The 18,507-nt window shown below is 41.5% G+C and overlaps 2 protein-coding genes across 8 annotated transcripts in view; both read right to left on the bottom strand.

Annotated features, from left to right (window-relative positions):
• The window catches only part of arhgap33 (Rho GTPase activating protein 33), an 89,512-nt gene extending 82,303 nt beyond the window's left edge, over positions 1-7,209 (bottom strand). For 2 of the 7 annotated variants that reach the window (XM_037533922.1, XM_037533923.1), the window contains exon 1: positions 2,805-2,930. Coding sequence is in view for 4 of the 7 variants with exons in the window: in XM_037533920.1 (XP_037389817.1) it covers positions 2,805-2,945 (141 nt within the window). In the remaining 3 variants the exon portion in view is untranslated. Of the gene's footprint in view, positions 1-2,804; positions 3,377-7,050 lie in introns of those variants that run through there. The other 5 variants (XM_037533921.1, XM_017715671.2, XM_037533924.1 and 2 more) reach the window with 5 other exon arrangements.
• A 1,539-nt stretch (positions 7,210-8,748) lies between these two features.
• On the bottom strand, positions 8,749-17,639 carry rbm42 (RNA binding motif protein 42). The gene is made up of 11 exons (XM_017715680.2): positions 17,520-17,639; positions 15,975-16,042; positions 15,652-15,799; positions 14,178-14,247; positions 14,013-14,081; positions 13,551-13,726; positions 12,312-12,473; positions 11,761-11,898; positions 10,878-10,995; positions 9,629-9,823; positions 8,749-9,362 (listed from the first exon to the last, which is right to left on the bottom strand). Exons 2-11 carry the CDS (start codon positions 16,028-16,030, stop codon positions 9,250-9,252), a joined length of 1,245 nt encoding a protein of 414 aa, XP_017571169.1. The 5' UTR covers positions 16,031-16,042; positions 17,520-17,639; the 3' UTR covers positions 8,749-9,249.
• Positions 17,640-18,507: the final 868 nt, after the last annotated feature.

Below are 18,507 nucleotides of genomic sequence, written 5' to 3'. Positions count from 1 at the left end.
GAGATGCTTGTAACTGTTGCACCCAAGACTGAAATTAGTTGCAGGATGCTTTAAATTATACAACTAATGCAATTCAGTTTTATGTAGGATTCAAGCATTTAAAGTTTGGTTAAAGTTTGAGAAGTATGAGAAGACTAGGGTGCGATGTCTTGCGATTTTACGACATACGTAACATGCCAACCAAGTGTCCAGTGCATATATACATACCTGTAAATTTCATGATGAATGGACAAAAAGAAACGGCCCAAAACTACTTGGAAAACGTTTGGTTCCACTGACTTACACTAAAAGTAAAGTAGGTTCTTCCCTTCTCCTGTAAAGTTACTATTTTGGAGATACAAGGTTTTCTACAGACAACAGCGATATATATCAAAGCCTAGATGTGAACGTTAGTGGGCGAGCAGTAGCTGTAGATTCAGTTGCATCCAACTTTTTGGAAAATAAAAAGCTGTAAGGGTGTGTAGCTTATGGAAACAGACAATTTACTGAATGACGGGAAAAAAGTTTCTGTTCACACAGAAACGTTTTTTAGTAATACCTTAAATATCTCATAGATGAAAATAAAAACGAAAGTGTCAAACATCTTGATGAAACAACTTTATGCATGAACCCAGCCAACAGGATGCGTCTACCAAATCAGGAAACCAATGGTGTCTGCACAATGTGTCTACAGCTCAATGCATACAAATGGTCATCAACCACCTAAATGCTAATCTGTCCAAGTTGAACCTTAGTAATGTTTTGCAAAACATTGGTATAATGATGTATAGCATACTGACTTTCTGATTTAAGAAAAACAAAAGAAAAAACGTTACTTGTATAAATATTGACTTGGCGAGACTACATATTCATTCCTTGGTACACCTACATGCTGCCAACTGAAGAGGGAGGATGCGCTCATGCTTGCTTAAGTTACTGGTACAAGAAGACTGGGCAAACATCTTAACCTCAACTATTACAACAGACACCAACACAGTGATTAGTATAAAACATCTAATACTACCAACACAGAACGTGCCATACTGTTCAAAATTAGCCCAACAAAATAAAATAAAGGTTCAAAAGGTGACAGGACAGCTTGGTCAGTATCTGGTTTCCCCTAAAGTGAGAACACAATAAATGTTAAGATCATTTTAACTACCTGAGAGTGTTTAAAGTGACAGCTGTTCTAATGTTTGTTGTGTTTTGAGGAAGCTCACAGCAACAGAGAGACTAATTACTGGGGTTTGAAAGGCAGCAGCTAACGACCACAACTGAAACCTTTGTTGTACAACGCTTGCAGTACGCAAGTTTGAATTTCAGAAGAGGAGAACAAGCATAGACACCAATCCAAACTGGGCCATTATCAGCAGAAAATGCTGGATTTGTAATCAGAGGGGAAAAAAAGAATTTCTTCCAATCCAATCGTGTAACAAACCTAACGTGAAATGGCACAGAGTCACACTGTGTTTGAGTCGTCTGAGCATGACCGACAACGTTTAGATGCTGATCTTAAGTGAAATGCTTCAATTAAACGTAGCTCATGTTACAGCTTAGTGGTTTTTGAATAAATATATTAAATCGGTATCAGTATCTCCACCATCACCAGCTCTGTAAAACTCTTTCACCAATCTGCAAAGTGCACATGGGGCCTTGACAACAACATGGTAGGCATCGGTCCGAGGACCACTTGCAGGCTTTGTTCGCTTAGTGAGCACTCCTGGACTAGCTGAGCCTTTCCCACGAAAAACGTGCCGCATGCTTGACCGGACTGAGTGGGTTTGTCATTTAGGCCGATTCATATCCAGTGGAACCGGCTGCTCTGCCGTTCCTGTGCAAACCATTCCCAGAGCAAACACTCGTGCCCTCTTGGACCCTTTCCCAGAACATCCGCCTACCTGCTCAAAACGATCCCGATCGCAAACGGCCTGTGGGGTAACTGTCAGGTAGAGTAATGCTTAGATCCTTGACACCATGTTTTGCTTTGGTGGAGCACAAGAAGAAGTCGCTCCTTAAAACCAACCAAGGACACCAGAGCACTCATTTACTAGAACACCAACCTTAAAGCTCGGGGAGATTTACGGAGTGGCTGGTGCCTTTGTTACTACTACAGATGGTTGCTCTTATTATCAGAGCATCGTAAACAATGGGCGTGGGTGGTGGGCAAGGGAAGTGGGCGCAGAGTTCATCAAACCTGTATGAAGGTGCCAAAAGCTCTTGCAAACAGCCAAAGGAATCAACTTTCCTTATGATCAATAGGATCGTCTACATTACTCTGATACTATAGTCACTATAGGGAACTGCACATGTCCTATAGATCACTAGAACACTGCCAAAGCAAACTATTATAGACGCCAGAAGTACAGAAGATTATAGAAGTGCGTGTAAAACACTTTATGTAGATATTTTATGCAATGGTCCATCATCTGGAGAAGCCAGTCAGCGAACAATGCACGCACACACACAAACACACACACACAGCTCGTGTATGTGTGTGAAGGGAGGGGCACAAACCGGAGATCATTGCCTGGGGTTCATTGCCTTCATCATCCCATAAGGACAATAGCGTTTTGTCAAATGCCCACTGACAGCCACAGTCGAAGGAACTGATCGCGTCCCTGTGTAGCATAGCAAATCCCAGCCAAGCCAGTCTGGAAAAGCCTCTGACAGCAGCAGCCAACCAAGCCTGACTTACTTGGGCTAAAAATCAAGTTGAAGGCAACACCAAACGCCAACATCAACCCACCATTCTCCGTTGAGGTGCACACTCAGACACTCGGATTCACCAAAATCGTGGCGAAGATGGCTGGCTTACATGAACTTACCACCATTCCGAGATCCAGGTCCAGATCAGGGGGCTGGGGTCTGAGCAGGACCTCCGTTTTCAAATCCGATTCGCAGGGTTTGCTTTTGGCCGAGGCTCCTCGATTTGCTGCTCGAGCTCCTTCTTCTTTGGCCCGCCACATCAATCGACCTCCCCCCTTAACTTACATGATGATGAGCGGGGGAACTTGCGGCCGCGCGCTCATCTCCGCGACAAGACTGAGACTGAGCAGCGAGTGCTCTTCAGAAAAGCGCCGTGGAGAAGAGCGGAGAAGAGAGGAGGAGAAGAGAGGGGAGGAGGGAAGCAGGAGGAGGAGGAGGCGGTTCGAGACCAGACGCTGGTTCGAGGGTTCAAGGCAGCATGATCATGATGATGATTATGATGATCAGGTCCTGGTCCTAGTCTGATCTTTTCCCCCAAAGCAAAACACAGCCCCGCTGTGCGCCTCTCCACGCTCCAGCCCGATGCCTCAGCCCATGTGTGCTGCTCAGCGAGCGTTCACATCTTCGCCATGTACACGCCTGAGCCAATGAGGGGCAATCAGGGGCAGGGTTGCCAGATTGCGTCTATGGTTTCCAGCCAGAACATTTCCAAAACCCACCAGAATGCAAGAAAGCCCCACCTCCAAATGTCGTTTTAATCACAACACGGAATAATACAGCAATTAACCAACACGGCACCAATAACCGAGTTCGTTATGATGACAGTTCGCCTTCCTGTCGCTAGATGGCGCTGTCGATATTTACCAAATGTGTTTATTGTATCGCTGCTACGACAAACTCTTCGTATACTTTTTTCGCATCCTTGTCGTCATCTAAACGCCCCCATAAACAATCAACATTGAATAATTATTAAGTTACTTGATTTGTAGATAGTAAACGCTGACCGTTATGTCAGTTTAACATGTTTAAAGAGTATTAAATATTTTGATGCGTTACAAATGATAGTACCCATGAAGCCATGCAGCGAATGAACAGCAGTGATATTGCTGGTATTGCATTCCTCATGCACATGTTTAAAACTGTTTATAGACTCTACTGACAGTTCACGGCCGTTATCATTCCCAATACTGGCCGTTATCATTCCCAATACTACTGAACTGCCTACAGTCCGGATTATCCGGACAACCGGACAACATATTACAGAACACGCAGCCACACATGGCCTATCGTAACATCATCTGTAACATTAAGCAACTGAATTTAATACTATGTATGTGTATTTTTTTTTATATGTAAATTTTGTCCAGTCAAGAGCTTTCCTCCCCACGAAATCCAACCCAAATCCGCCCAACTAGGAGTAAAACCGCCCAATCTGGCAACACTGATCTGGGGCTTCTATGGCGGGCCCCCAAATAGTCTTATGCGGGGGGGCGGGGACATGAGCTAACCCTCTCGCAGTGAACAGGAACAGCACACGGGTACAAACACGACACACACATTAAAATAAGTACTTCAGAACCGACACTTTTGGATGGCAGACACTTATCGCTGGCTTTGGTTTGATAACTCCAAACATTCCCCAACAAACCCCCCCCCGCTTTTCCAGAGTGTGCTGCTCCACTGAAGAGCCCGGGCGGACAAAAGAGACAGAGGCGCGCGCCTCTCCAGCACGAGGCGGAGGCATTGGAATAGTGATGGGAAAATTGATTCGGTTCCACGAACCGATTCATTCGAGCGAATATTCACTCATTCGCGAGTGAAGTCGACTGTATTCATATCTCCTCCGCACCCCTTTCACAGTAAAATAAGTTTGCAGCTTCGGTCTGTTTTGGAGGTTTTTGATTCAATTAGATTTTCTTTTCAATGTATTGCTTCCGATGAATTCAGACTTTGAATTCAACCATTCGTGGGCTGGAGGTTAGGGAAAACCGGAAAACCGGAAGGTCACTGGTTCGATCCCCAGAGCTGACAGTCTGTGACTGAGGTGTCCTTGAGCAAGACACCTAACCCCCAACTGCTCCCTGGGTGCTGCGGACAGTGTGTGTGGTGTTTCACTGCACGGATGGGTTAAATGCAGAGGTGAAATTTCCCCGTTGTGGGTCTAATAAGGGTCATTTTGTTAGTAATGTCCAGCATCGTAAACAGTAATGTTGTAAGCTTTTAAGACATTAGTGTAAGATTTAAACCAAGATTTCTTGCCAAAATCAAAAAGCCTAGTTGTAATACAATAACAGAAGTAGTCCTACATATACGGAAGTGTAAATGCTAACACACACACATCAAAACTTCCCCTTTCAATGGCAACAACATTCTACGAATCAATACTGCAAAGAATAACATACAGATCTGAAAAATCTCAGTACAGATATAAATGGGGGCAGTCGTTGGCTGGAGGTTAGGGAACTGGCCCTGTGACCGGAAGGTTGCCGGGTCCCTAGCGCTGACAGCACATAATCTGAGGTGTCCTTGAGCAAGACACCTAACCCCCAATGGCTAGCGGGGGCCATGGATAGGGCTGCCCACTGCTCCGGGCAAGTGTGCTCACTGCCATGTGGTGTGTGTGTGGCTTTTCACTTCACAGATGGGTTAAATGCAGAGGTGGAATTTCCCCGTTTGTGGGATTAAAAAAAAAGTATCACTTAAATGTATTTATTTTTTTCCATAGTCTTCTGTAGACATTTAAGAGCTATTTGTTCATGTAATGTTCACATCTGCAAAAGACTGTCCAAGTATCTGAGCTACTTTGAGCCCCATGGTCCCTCTGAGACCCTTAGCAGTCAAAAGCCCCTAGGGAGTGCCCACAATAGCCTGGTCAGTAATCCATAACCCATCCCTAGACATTGCTTAAGGTTCCCATATGTTCAGAAATTATTTGCTGGAATGTGACAGTGTAAGGTTGCACCTTTGATTTTCTGAGCTTAAAGGGGGATTCCACCTGTTTTTCAAAATTGCTGTATAATTCAGGGGTTCAGATGTAAACAAAGTCATCCAGAGTGGTTTGATGTAAAACGGTTGTAGAGAAACATAAGATGTCCTTACAGTCGTGGTGATAGGAACCAGGAGTCCTCTTATTAACAGCCATCTTATTTACAATCCAAAAAAATGAGGTTTTTAAAGATATTTAAAATATCTTTGATCAAAATATGTTTTAGACGAAAAACAGTCGAAAAACTACTGTAAAACAAAGTCTTGGACATCAGGCGGTGTACTCCTAACCATTTCAGGTAGTACTTTTCTGTGAGGGAGCTTTAAATGGCATTAAACTCCTCAGACGTCTGGTTCCTATCACCACTGTAAACAATTCTGACTCGTCTAGAGTCTGAGTTCCTCTAGAACGGAGCATTTCACACCAAACAACTCTGAATAACTTGGTTTAAATCTCAAACATTTCATTAGGAAGAAAATCTGAAAACTGCCTAATAATCATTCCGTAACGTCGGCGTGTATTTTACAGTTTGCTAGGACTTTCGTTTTATCGAAAAGAATCGGTTCAAAGGAGCCGATTCGTTCTTTACTGTTATAGAACGCAGATGTGCAGCAACGCCACCCATATCACAGAGGCGGGTCTGCTGAAGACCAACTGAACTAGTTTTACGTCCACGTTTGATGAATCTTGTGTTATCCAGACAACCACCTTCAAATCTTATGCTTGTAGTTTTCTGAGTTTTCTATAAGCGCAGACAGTTTAACGTTTCTGACTGTTGCTGACGTCAACAGGGTAAGTTAGCCAGTTAGCCGTAACGCTACTTTGCTTACCTTAGCTTTCTGAGAGGTGGTTAGTTTAGCTGGCGTTAAGGTCAGTACAAGAAACTCATTTTTAGTAACCCCATTATTTCACGCCGTTTCCATGGGTGTTGTCGTGTTTCGCTCAAGTTAAAGTACTTTTTTTAGAGTTAGAGTCACCTTTACTCGAAAAAATCTGAAATGCCACCAGATTTTGTTAGTTGAACATCGACTGAGAGACTTTACTGAGGTACATAACCGGGTAGAAAGCGTCTTAAGCCATTAAAACTACAAATGCAAGTCATATAAATAGAAAAACTACACGTAGAGTGATAAAGAGATGCAGGCGTCGGTGTGTGGCGAAATAAAAAGGAACCCAAACCAGTTAAACCGAGAAAGACATTTTAAACAGCAAGCAATAAACGAGGCTTCCTGTTCACCAGCTTTTTGTTCAGATTTTCCCGTTCCACCTTAAATGGTGCAGCAGTTAATTTTACATTTGGGCGCCCGAGGCATTTAAGGTGGAACGGGAAAATTCGAATAAGCAGCTGGCTCTATCTTCGTTGTTAAGTAAAAGCCTACCAGTCCGGGTCCGCCGCATCCTAAACACGATGAAGGGCTTTCAGTCCAGTCAGGAAAGAGGGTCCGTGGCTACATGTTGAAGCAGAAACGTACTGTCTCTCTGAAATTAGGAAATGATGCTTTGTAAAAGGAGACCTTCTGCATAAGGCATGCCAGACGGGGAACCAAACATCTGAGTGGTTTACCACTCACAAATATGTCATTTTCATTACATCAGCCTTCATATATATGTATATGTTCAGCAAATCATTATACTTGCTAAAAGATGTATCTTTGTTGCTAAGAACTGTTGGCTTCTCTGGTGTGAGAAACATTAAAATCAAATGTTCAAACGCCACCTTGTGGACAGATTTGGTGTCCTGAACATTGACTATTCTCACCACCATTCAAGCCTGTCCAGCTCTAGAGCTTCTGTGGAACATCAGATGTACAACTCAAGGTGATACTTGAACAAGTTAATGCTCACATTTATTGGGAAGCTCCTCCGACTATTTCAATGGTTGTGATCGGAACTGAGGGCTCACCCTGTCAACACCAGTACAACTGTTTTATTTACAGGTGTCTTCTGAGCTTTTATATGTATATTCTATTGGATTCGGATCCAGTGGCTGGAATTGCCTCCAGAGAACACAAAACTCATTGTCATGTTCATTAAACCACTTTGAGACATTTCTTTCTTTGTGACATGTTGCTTTATCCTGGTGGACGTAGCCATTAGATGGTGGTAAATTGTGGCCATGACCGGATGTACATGGTCAGCACCTCAAATCGGCTGTGGCATTCAAGAGATGAGTTATTGGTATCAATAAGCCCAAAGTGTGACAAGAAAACATTCCTCACACCATTACCCCACCTCCATCAGCCTGGACTGTTTACACCATGGATTCATGTGCCACATTCTGACCATACGGGTTACTTACCTCTGCGGAAAGACTAAGCCTACATTTTTCAGTCTTCAACCGTCCAGTTTTGATGAGCCTGAGCCCCAATGCAGCCTCAGCTTCCTGTTCTTGGCTGACAGAAGTGGAACCCGAAGGGACCTTCTGCTAGCCCACTCACCTCAAAATATCTTATGCATTCTGAAATGCTTTTCTGCTCACTAAAATTGTAGAGCGGTAATGCGAGTTACCATAGCCTGTCATCTTGAACCAGTCTGGCCGTTGACCTCTTTCATCAGCAGGGCGTTTCGGCCCTCAGAACTGCCACTCACTGGATGTTTTTTCTTTATTGCATTATTCCGCGAAAGCTCTAGAGAATGTTGTGTGCCAAAATCCTACAAGATCAGCAGTTACAGAAACACTCAAACAACGTGTTTTTATATTTGTATTTCCGGTAAGTGTAAAAACAACATGGGTTTACATTGCAGGACTATTTTGTCTTAGAGCATCTGGCATGTATGTCCACCATACTTTTTTTTTTTTTTAAAGTACTGTTTAAGTCAAAACTATCATAAAACAGTACCTCATACAACATTCATTACCATTACATGAAAACGTTTTGTGAGGTACCTTTCTGGGACATTAAAAGGCTTCAGTTCTGATTCTGCAGGTTTCTCTAGAATGGAGCAATTCAAATTCAGAACCAACCTAACAGACTTTTTCCCCCTCTAAACAATGATGTGTATGGAGAGCTCCTTTGATGACTGGGTTAACTGGTGCAGGGAACACTTGGCTCAATGAAACCTCACAGGCCAACATGTAAAATACAGTTTTGAGTTTATTGAAAATTTTGCATTATTGTTAACCTGCTTTTTCTAACAGTAAAAAACAGAACACAATGGTTTCTGGTAATGAGATGAGCAAGAACGGGGACAAAATAATAAAACACGCAATTTAATCATTCTATGTATATCGACAAACTGTTCTTGCATTCCCGTTTCAGTCAACAGAAAGTAATTTGCAGGACTTGCAACACACAAAAGGACGATGCATCAGTGCATTTTAATGGGCCAGGCTGGAGACTGATGAAATGCTGTAGCCACATGGGCAATGCCAAAACCTGTCAGTGTTTTAACTGATTAAAAAGTGTTACTGATCCTCTCCTCTCTCCTGACACAGAAACTGCCAACATGGCTGTTATTGTAACATCAAAAGTCCTTTATTCCTTACACACATGAGGTCGTGTCTGTGTGTAGCAGGAGATGGAAGTAAACACTCACTCACACTCATACCACACATATTCAGTTCAGACTCCTAGAGATTATCTAAGCCCAAGCTTCTTCTTCTCCTTCTGCTTCTTGCGTACAACCTCCATGTTCCTGTCTTTCCATGTGCTCTTTCGCAATTTAATGGGTCTGCTGCCCACATATTTTCCTGGGAAAAAAAAACCCAAAACAAAACATATCACTGTTTACCTAAAGGCAGATCCTTTCATAGTAATTACATGCAAACATAATAAGCAACAAGCCACAGTTACACTGAAGTTTTCTAGGCACATCAAGGGGCAGTTTAACACATGTAACACCTAGACTTTGACTTAATTACGCTGACAGACAGGATCCCACAGAAATTCTTTTTTATTCATATGCTAGGCTTAATCTCTCTATGAATGTCATTCAAAGAGACATAGCTATACTCACCGTTCATCTCTCTCATGGCACGCACGTAGTCATTGGGGTCCTTAAAGCTGACAAAGCCATAACCCTTGGTTTTCCCAGTGCGCTTATCCCGCACAACTTTGGCCTTTAGAAATGATGGGTACCGGCTGAATGCTCTCGCCAGGATGTCATCGTTCACCTCATTACCCAGATCTCCACAGAATATCCTGAAATCATCTAAATAAAGAAAGAAGGGAAAGAGAAAGGTAAAACTAAGAGACAAGAAGATACAGTGCCATGAAAAAGCATTTGCCTCCCTCCTGATTCCTTTTGTTTTTACATAATTGTCACGCTTGTTTTACATTTTATATTTTGTTAGAAGACAATATAAACTTTTTGAAGGAAAAAAGTTAGTCAGCACCAACTGCTCCATTAGGTTATTCCAGGGGAGGTTAAAAAGCCATTTGGGATTTCAGTAAAGACCCAAGCAAGACCCAAAATCACAGTGAATCTTTTCAGATGTGTCCAGCCTACCAAAATTCCTTGATGAGCGCAGCTTTGACTCATTCAGGAAGACACAAAAGAAGAATGTACATTTCTTAGATGTACATCTAAGAAACTGCAGGCTTCCCTCACCTCAGTAGAATTCAGCATTCATGATTCAATGATTCATGAATCGAAAAAGACAGCAAAAAATTGTATCTACGGGAGAGATGCAAATTTTTGTCAAAAAAAAACACCTTGATGGCCCCAAGTCTTCTGGAATAATGTTCTGAGGACTGAGGAGTAGCAAGTGAAAATTTTGAAAGACAGACGCAGCATTCCACAACCATAACTTTCTACCAACAGCCAAAAATGGTGGTGACAGTGTGATGACATGAGAATGCTTTGCTGCTTTAGGGTCTGGGCAATGTGCCATAACTGACAGAACCATGACTAGGAGTCTCTACTAGAAAATCCTGCAGAAGGTCCCATTATCAGTTTATAATCTGCAGCTCAAGCACGACTGGGGTAAAAGGAACGAAATGAAGTTTTTAGTGGACCAACATTTCTCCACATCAGTGTGAAAGGCTGAGTTCCAGTTATAGGGAGCATTTGGTTGAAGGTGTTTCTGCTAAAGGTGGCATAACCAGTTATTAAGTTTAGAGGGCAATTATTTGGGATGGGTGATACACTGGTGTTGCAAAACCTTTTTCCTTTAATACATGAAATGAGCATTTAAAACTGTTTTGTGTTTCATCACAAATTGACATTAACTGAACTTTAAATACTTAATTGATTTATTTTGTACCTGAGTCCCATTCTGCTAAGCTAGAGTCTTCCCACGAGGTGCCTGCTGCTGTTCGGATGCACTTCTTTACCTTCTCTTGTTTCCCTTTTTTCTTATCCTCTGTGTTGCCATCTACTGGCTGCACAAGCACAGGAAATGGCACAAAACATAACCATCATATTCAATAACCAGAGAAAAAAAATTATAACACAATAAATGGATTGTAACATGTTAATCTTGGTAATGATACTCATAACAAATACATGGAGTAGCCCATTAGATTTTGTATATTGCAAAGCAAGAAACGACACTGAGAATAATAACAAAATACATTCTTAACTATACCACTGTGTATTTAAACATCTCTCTCTCTCTTTGTATGTGTGTGTGTAAATATATATATATATATATATATATATATATATATATATATATATATATATATATATATATATATATATATATATATATATATACACACACACACACACACACACACACACACACACACACACACATACATACACAGTTCAAAGTCACTGAAATCCCCTTTCTTCCCCATTCTGATGCTCGGTCTGCACTTCAGCAGGTTGTCTTGACCACCTCTACATGCCTAGATGCACTGAGTTGCGGCCGTGTGGTTGGCTTGTTTGCTATTTGTGTTAATAAGCAACTGAACAACTGTACCTAATAAAGTGGCTGGTGAGGGTGTGTGTATAATCACATACATACATACCTAGGAGCTCAAACACACAGCTAAACATTCTTCTTTGTTCCAGAAAAAATATTAATTTATGAATCATGAATATTTTCTCACTACTAAGGTGGTGTGCTAATTTGCTAAACAGAGAACAGAGCTGCGTTGGACTGGCTATCATTTTAAAGCTGGATAAATGCTTGGTACCTCTGGGTGAACAGGCTCTGGCTCGGGCATGCTTGGCCCGATGACGCTGTCATCTGCAGCGTTGTCCTTCTTGGCATCTAGGAGCCCAGCTGCCATCACAGCTGCCTGCTGTTCAGCTTCTAACACTACCAGCTCCTCCTGAGAAGACAAAACCAAAGAGGGGTTGAATGATGATGTGACACGGCTTGACCAGAATGGTTTAAGGTCAACCTGAAATCAAAACTGACCTTTTGACTTTGTTAGTTCATGTCCCTGATTGTTAGACAGGATTAAATCATACTGTAGAAGACAAGATTCTTTGAATCTCTAATTTGAAGCTTGTAACTGAAAACTGAGCATTTCAAGAATTTAGGTCTTGTTTTCAAGTGTCATGATTTATGATTCACACTGACTTTAAACAAAGGCAATTGCAGCTAATATCATCAAAAGCTAGTAGCCACAAGCTGGTAATGCTGTTTGAGTAATGCTAATGTGCTCTCATGACATGCTGCCTTATGACAGTCCTTACACACTGTACAGTAATGTCTCGTAAATGTGCGAGAAATCTTTACCATGCGTGTTGGTCTCTGTGCTCGAAGGTCCAGTCTCTTTGGGGCAGGAGGCGTGGTATAAACAGTGGGGGCTGCCTGTATAATGCTGGGAGTGTGTTTCTGAGAGGCCTGAGTCACTGGTCGAGGTGGTGCCGACACCACTGGGTTCATTGCGTCAACCTGCTGAAAGAAAAAGTAACTTTTCAATGCCTACCCTACATTTTTCCAGTAGTTTTCCATAAGTGATAATTAATGCATGACTGTTAGCTGCTAATTGTAGTGATATTTGTGTGAAAAAACACAAGAGGGAGCGCTACACGGGAACGACCCACTTAGAATAAGATCCGCGTCTGAGACACGAGTCTGGGGCCATCATGCTTATGATTTACAGTACTTCAGCACCATAGATGAACAACCATTTGTGCTTATATTGCCAAGCAGTGGTCTATAGCTATGGTCTCCTAACAATTTTAATTACAGCTTTTTACTTGTTTATCATGTCAGCTGTACTAACATTTTATTAATAAGAACTGCCCTGTGATGGACTGGCGACCTGTCCAGGGTGTATCCTGCCTTCTGCTCAATGACAGCTGGGATAAGCTCCAGCACCCTCCCACCGCAACCCAGAAGGAAAAGCGGATTAGAGGATGTGTGTGTGTGTGTGTGTGTGTGTGTGTGTGTGTACACTACTACAAGCGAAAAGCAAACATTTGTAATTGTTGTAAACAAAAGTAAATGAATCTTCAGTGCTAGAAGTGCACACTTGTGACTGTTGATTATTTTTCCTTGAAACAACAGAAAACCTATTAACAAGAAAGTTTGTTCATACTCCTCAAAGAGAAAACATTTTGTTAAAACACTATATGTCTTTGCAACACCTAGAGGCTGTTGCTAGGTTACAGGCAAATAATGCTGAGTGATAGTTAATGTTTAAGAATGTGGTCAGTAAAATAATGGGAGATATGTTCACTCATGTGACCACTAATTTATCATGGTCTGCCTTCATGAGCTGTCATGACAGATTTTGTTTAGTAATATAATAGCACCGTGTTACTATTGCCAGTAATTGTCATGCGGCTAACTAGAGTGTACTTAGCACATTGGAAGACAATAACCACTAAAAGTAACATGATGCTTATATACCTGAAGAACATCAGTCATGACAAGCCATAACAAACTATGAGATCTACCACTTTTGTGGCATGGTTATGTCAGTATTATGTAGCAGGGCTCAAGTACAGTGTTACCAAAGGTACTTACAGGTGAAATTGAGTTCATGGGTCCCATAGGTGGGCCAACTGGACCCATTGGGTGCTGCGGAGGGCCTGCCATTGGGGGGGCCATCATCATGGGTGGTGGTGGAGGGGGTCGGGGCAAAGGAGGCGCCATCATACCTTGTGGAGGCGGGCCACGCATCATAGGCATTCTTTGGCCCCCTGAAAGAAAAAAAATTAATTACCAAAAAAAACCAAAAAAAAAAACACAGAGACAAGATGACATTTTATTGTTGCTGCCGAAAACAATGTTTCCATTGTCTCACTGTAGAACATCACATCAAAAGATAATACTAAAATGATCTACATAATTAATCTGCATTAAGATTGGTCCAGATAGGATTAAAACTTGCGCTTTGCTCTGGAGAATGGATGGAGAATACATAAAGAAACCTGAGCTTAAACCACACTTGCACAATCATGTTTAGGAACTGTGTAGCCCGGTTACCTGGTCTCTGTAGGATGTGTGGAACAAATGCAGGTCTCATCATTGGGGGAGGCCGCACTGCAGGTACAGCTAAAGCACAGGAGAACAAAAAGGGTTTTATAAATGGTACTTTATATAATACTGCAACAGTACTAATAGCAATGCAAAATTTCAAACATGTCCTACCTGGACCAACAAATGTAGGAGGTGGGGGACCAACCAGGGTAGCAGCTCGAGCCTCCAAGCTCTGCTGAACCTAAAAAAACAAAAAAAAAACAAAAAAAACAACATATATCCATCCATCCGTCCATCCAGTAAATGTTCAGTAAATTTGTGCAGATACTTTTGACACATTATAGAAAATGTCATAATACAACAGACATTAAGCAACAATAAGCAACTCTTATTTTATCTTATTTTATTATTATCCTTATTTTCCTGTAAATAGTCTAGATATTTAGCTTTAATTTTTATTATTTATAATGTTGATAATGTTTATACTGTTCCCCATTTCTATTACTGAGTGCCTTACTCCTGTTACTCTGCTGCCGCTGTAATACTGTGAATTTCCCCGCAGTGGGACTAATAAAGGATTATCTTATCTTTATCTTATCTTAAAATCTGATTGGCTGAGACGCCTTCGAAGCAGTCAGAAAGTACACAATATACATGCATCTATGACCGCCTAACAACGTCTGAATTCTGTATTACTTGTGCTGTTAATGAAATAATCATAAATCTAATACTGCTCACATGGACCACCGAGTGTGCTAATGCAGTAAAAACCTGTTTTTTGTTTAAACGGAGTGGCTGGTTTTTGTGACATACGTAAGAACAGAGACATGTCCATGACAATCTCAGATTATTGAAGTATCCATTTCCCCAAATCATCTTTTCCCCTGAAAAACCTTTTCACAAAGACAAGTTTATGCGTTGTGGGTGTGAGAGAGAAATTCTGCTTTGGGTGAGTACTGTATAGAAAAGTCCATTCACTCTGAAAGTACCTTAAAGGGTCATTTCTGCATAACTACATTGCTAAGATGTAAATAAAGTCATTCAGAGTGGCTTCATGTGAAATAGTTCATTGCAGATAAGCTTACCGAGATGGTGGTGACAGGACCCAGAGTTTGTGATGTGGCCACAAATATAGCAACTGTATATACTATCCAAAATATCAAGTGAACCATCACAGGTCTTCTGAGTCCTATTTATAATTACAGGTAATATTGATGGTAGTAAATCGAAAAAAAAAGAAAAAAAAGAATAGTTTTCTTTGAGCATCTTACCTTACAACACCCTGCATGTACCTCTTCACCATAAATGAGTTTAAAAAATACACATTTTTGACAAAAACCTTATCTCGCAGCTATCTTAAAGCAACGTCTCTTTCATCAGGCAATCCATACGTAACCATTCTGTGTAATAACGCTGTGTGATGAACCCTAAAGAGGCATTAAACTCTTCAGACGTCTGGTTCCTATCACCACTGCTGTGAATAATTCTAACTTGGTCAGTTACTCTAGAATGAAGCATCTCACATCAAACCAATTTAAATGACTTTGTTTACACCTTAACTGTTTTATTATGTGGCAAGTATAAAACCCACAGAGGGTTTTGAGTTTAATGTATTTACTGTTACAATTCATTAAAATCCAAATACCTGTTGGTAAGTGTTTGTGCCAATGATGGGCCGGACCATAGGTACAGTAGGCACAGCTGGTACTGCCAGAGCCACTGGAACAGCCTCCACTACTGGAGGTCCCCCAGCAGACACAGCTACAGGACCCCCTAAAACCTCCTGCTCAAACCTGCGTAGGGGAATCAGCATGACAAATATGACCAACCGCACAACATAATCCAGTGCACTCAGTAAAGAGTAAAGTACATGTATATAAAGACGCTCACTCATATTTTTAGTTTATGTAATATATCTGCAGAAACAGGGATGAGAATAATAGAGTTCTTAAGCATTACTGTACTCACAGCGCCATCTCAGCCTCCATCTCTTTAAGGCGCTCTTCACCCGACTTCAGTGCCATGATGAGAGGCTCCTGGAGACAACAACAGGCAAACTCATGAACACCAACTGCATTCAGACAGATTAACTAAACAATCGTACAGGCGTTCAACAGCCTTCTCCAGGCTCCAAAAATTGTTGCAGATTTCTCTTTTATTTTAAACTTTCTAGACTTTTGCTTTCCTTGGTCTTTGTAAAGATTGCACACTCCACCACGGCAAGGAAAAACATGAAGGAATCAACATTTTTAAGCTTATTTCGTGTTTTGAGTTTGATACAGTATGTGAACACTGTTTAAATACCATGACGGAATTTAACAAAAACATAACTGTTTTTGCTAAGTCACACAAATATATTTGACAAAAACATTACATACACCAATATACACCTATCAGCTATAACACTAAAAGCACCTCCTTGTTTCTTCACTCACTGCCAATTTTATCAGCTCCACTTTGTAGTTCTAGAGTAACAGACTGTAGTCCATCTGTTCACAGTCTTTGTGGTGAACCAATCTCAGCCCTGCAGTGACACTGGCGTGTTAGTGTGTTGTACTGATATGCTGCCACCAAGTCTGCATCACTGCAGTGCTGACAAAGATCCACAACCCAAATAACACCTGCTCTGTGGGGGTCCTGTGGAGGTCCTGACCACTGAAGAACAGGGTGAAAGTGAACTACAAAGTGCACCCATATGGCAAGTGGACATGATAAAATGGACGACTAGTGTAGAAATAAGGAGGTTTAAAGGTTATGGCTGTTTATTAGCAGCCCTGTCCATTCGTGGTAACGTTATAAGGAGAGGACTGTTTTTTTTTTGTGACGCACAATACAGGGCAACCAATCACAGGTCATTTCCATAAAAACCCAGTCTGTGTAGCCCCTGCTTTTAATTTCCAGACTTTAGCAATAACGTATTCAAAGCTTTAACAGTTAACTCATAGTAATACACACACTATGGGGCAGTGAGCACACTTGACCGGAGCGGTGGGCAGCCCTATCCACGGCACCCTGGGAGCAGTTGGGGGTTAGGTGTCTTGCTCAAGGACACCTCAGTCATGGACTGTTGGCACTGGGGATCGAACCGACAACCTTCCGGTCACAGGGCCAGTTCCCTAACCTCCAGCCCACGACTGCCCCAAATACTCATACCATGTAATAGTATGTAATAGCATGTAATCGTATGTAATAACATGTAATAGTATGTAATAGCATGTAATAGCTAGCTGACTGGGTCATACAAACCCGGACCGGTGAAAACGTAACGTAACTGTAAAAGGACGTTGGTATGAAGGCTTCACTGCAGACTAAACCTTTCAGTTTCAAAGTTTTTGTGTTTTCTGACCCGCTCCGGCCGGACTGAGCTGCGGTAAGACAGCATGCTAGCCAAACAGCTAGCTCAGTTAGCCGACTCTTAGAGCTCTATTAGGAAATTACTGACTACACGAAAGCCTGACTGACAGAAAGGTAGACGGACTAGGTTGTAAGGTTAGTTATAATCGGACTATTTACCTTTAAAACGCCTCGCAAGACAAAACAAACAAGATAACAAACCAAACTGAAGCTAAATGTTTGGCTGCTGTGTCTTCGTTCGTCTTTTTCTTCGTCCTGTGTGGACTGGGTAGCGGGTCCCGCATCTACCGCCACCTACTGTACAGCGAGGGGACTGCAATTAAAAAATAAAACGGCGCTATTAAATTGCGCTAAAAAACTCTTCCTGGTTGCGGGAGTAACTCTTACATTATTAATGATCTAAAACTGCTAATACGAATCTTTGGCAATGCAGGTTTGCATGTATGTATGTATGTATGCGACCCAATGTTGTTGTTTCCCCCACAAAAATATACATTAGAATAATTCGCCTTTTATTTTTTATATGCTGATATGTTTCATTCTTTATCTTATTTTACCATCACAGTAGTGTATCCACGTCCTTTAAGTATATTCCATCTTATCTTCAACAGGACACTACTAAGCTATAAAAAGCATGTCATAATTAATGCTTTGACACAGAAAAAATGAAAGCTAATTAGTGAATTAATGCCAAGAAATATATATTTAAATATAAAGATTTAATTATATTTTAGAATAAAGATTTAAGCTTATCCATAGGACTCTATATCGCGTGCGCCGACGCAGAGAACAGAGAACCACCGCTCTCTGCAACGCTAGAGGGCGCCCCTGATTGAGTCCAAAATGAATGGGTTGATATGGAGCTTTTGAGCAAAATCATGCTTTATAAATGCTTTAACATTTTTAATGTAAAATAAAGCGATCATTTCCTCAACACAGGATATCATAAGACATTTTAGCACCGCTAATCTGTCAATCATTTTTTGCCTCAACCAATTAAATACCTTCTCTCGGCCGTCAATCACATTTTGCACTGGCCAACCGCAGATTAGAAGGAGCTGTCAGTCATTTTCTGTATTAGCCAATCTGAGGTTCAGTCTGCAGACCTGCACTTGGTCTGACCTGCACCGCCGGCCTGTCCCAGAAC

Source organism: Pygocentrus nattereri, chromosome 24, assembly GCF_015220715.1.
Source record: "Pygocentrus nattereri isolate fPygNat1 chromosome 24, fPygNat1.pri, whole genome shotgun sequence".
Classification (NCBI taxonomy): Eukaryota; Metazoa; Chordata; class Actinopteri; order Characiformes; family Serrasalmidae; genus Pygocentrus; species Pygocentrus nattereri.
This window is presented reverse-complemented; position numbering and strand designations above follow the sequence as displayed.